At 57.5% G+C, this 1,455-nt stretch overlaps 1 protein-coding gene across 1 annotated transcript in view; it reads right to left on the reverse strand.

The window, feature by feature from the left end:
* The window catches only part of NDRG3 (NDRG family member 3), a gene marked incomplete at its 3' end in the record, with an annotated part of 30,428 nt that overhangs the window by 7,557 nt on the left and 21,416 nt on the right, over positions 1-1,455 (reverse strand). Inside the window, exons 4-6 of the mRNA XM_010137472.1 lie at positions 1,192-1,312; positions 616-678; positions 241-301 (exon numbers count right to left, since the gene is read on the reverse strand). Coding sequence (XP_010135774.1) covers positions 241-301; positions 616-678; positions 1,192-1,312 — 245 coding nt within the window. The remainder of the gene's footprint in view (positions 1-240; positions 302-615; positions 679-1,191; positions 1,313-1,455) is intronic.

The raw sequence follows: 1,455 nt of genomic DNA on the forward strand, positions 1-1,455 counted from the left end.
CATTCCTGTCAGCTGGGATGGGCTCTGCTGACTCGCAGACACCGCTGAGCACCCTTCCACGCCTGGCCCAGCTTCAGAGTAACTCTGGCTGCTCCCATTTAACCACCTGGATGCGAAGTGCCTCTCGCATAGCTCTCTGCAGGCCTGCTGTCGTTACTCACCCGTGCCCCACCAATGGTCCGTTCGAGCTGTGGGAGGCCACAGCTCAGGCAAGTCACAGGGAGAAGCAGCGATACTCACCGCACACCGGCTGAGGACGTAGGCGCCAGCTCCCAGTCCAATCCCAATGAAGCTCTTCAGGCTGAAACACAGGCGTTTCACGGTCAGCAAGGCGAACTCCACTCATGGCCAAAGCACCCCCAAAGGCAAACAAAGCCTTTCCTCTCTCCACATCCAGCTGCCGGATGTGTTCAAAACGATCCAGCAATGATGCGGCACCCAGGAATTGCCTCCTGTGGCAGACAGCGTTCCCAGCACCAGAACCAGAGAGGGTTACACAGCCTAGGAGGTGCTCGTGGGACAGCTCTGTCCGCGTATCGGAGGTGGTGAGCAGACAGGTAGGTGCTGGCATGGCCATACCTAGCTGGATCACCCCAAGTCCTTCCAGACACTTACTTCAGGTGCGTCAAGACAGTGGGCAGCATTTCAGCCAGTTCATCCATACTAGGATACTGGTACCTGAAAACCGAGAGAGACTGAAATCAAAGCACCTCCAAATCCAGCCCAGCAGAAGTTACCCTCCATTCTGCCCAAGGCAGGAGAGACCAGGAACATCTGGCAGGCATGTGCACAGCTGACTATTGTGCAGCCATACTGCACATTCCAGCCATCAGCACAGAGCCATCCTTCAGAGCAAGACTGACGTGGAGCTGTGGGGCTCTGGGCAGTCAGACTCCTGCAGGACGATGGGCAGACCGAGCAAGAATCGCCGGCTCCGCAGTGTGCTGGGCTCGTGCTCGAGTCAGAAAGCTGGTACCAGCACTCACCATTAGCAAGGGCTTCACCCGTGCCTCAGTAACAGGAGAATGCCCCGGATGCCCCTTGGGAAGCCTCTGCCTCTTCCCATCTCCTCTGCTCCTGAAAGCCACCTCCCACTACACTTGGCCTGGCAGTCCCAGCTGCCTTGAACTGGGTGCTACCTCAGACCAGGCTGCAGTCCAGGCCACATCCGGAACAACAAGGAGCTCTTACCCAGAGGGGAACGGGGGGGCTCCTTCCTGCTGGCCTGGGGCATCCACATGGCACACGGCAAAATGCTGAGTGATCTCTTGCATGTCTTCGAAGTTAAAGAACGCGTTAAAACAGGATTTGTCTACACAACAAAAAACCAGAAACGAGACATTTCCTGAAGTTTTATCGCAGTCCACCCTCCGAAGACCACGGCACGCAGCTGCATGAGCCCACCTCCCGCTGAGGCTGTGGGGCAGGGGGTGCTGGGTGGTGGGTGCTGCCAGG

The sequence above is a fragment of the Buceros rhinoceros genome, unplaced genomic scaffold, assembly GCF_000710305.1.
Source record: "Buceros rhinoceros silvestris isolate BGI_N320 unplaced genomic scaffold, ASM71030v1 scaffold3426, whole genome shotgun sequence".
In the NCBI taxonomy this organism is placed as follows: Eukaryota; Metazoa; Chordata; class Aves; order Bucerotiformes; family Bucerotidae; genus Buceros; species Buceros rhinoceros.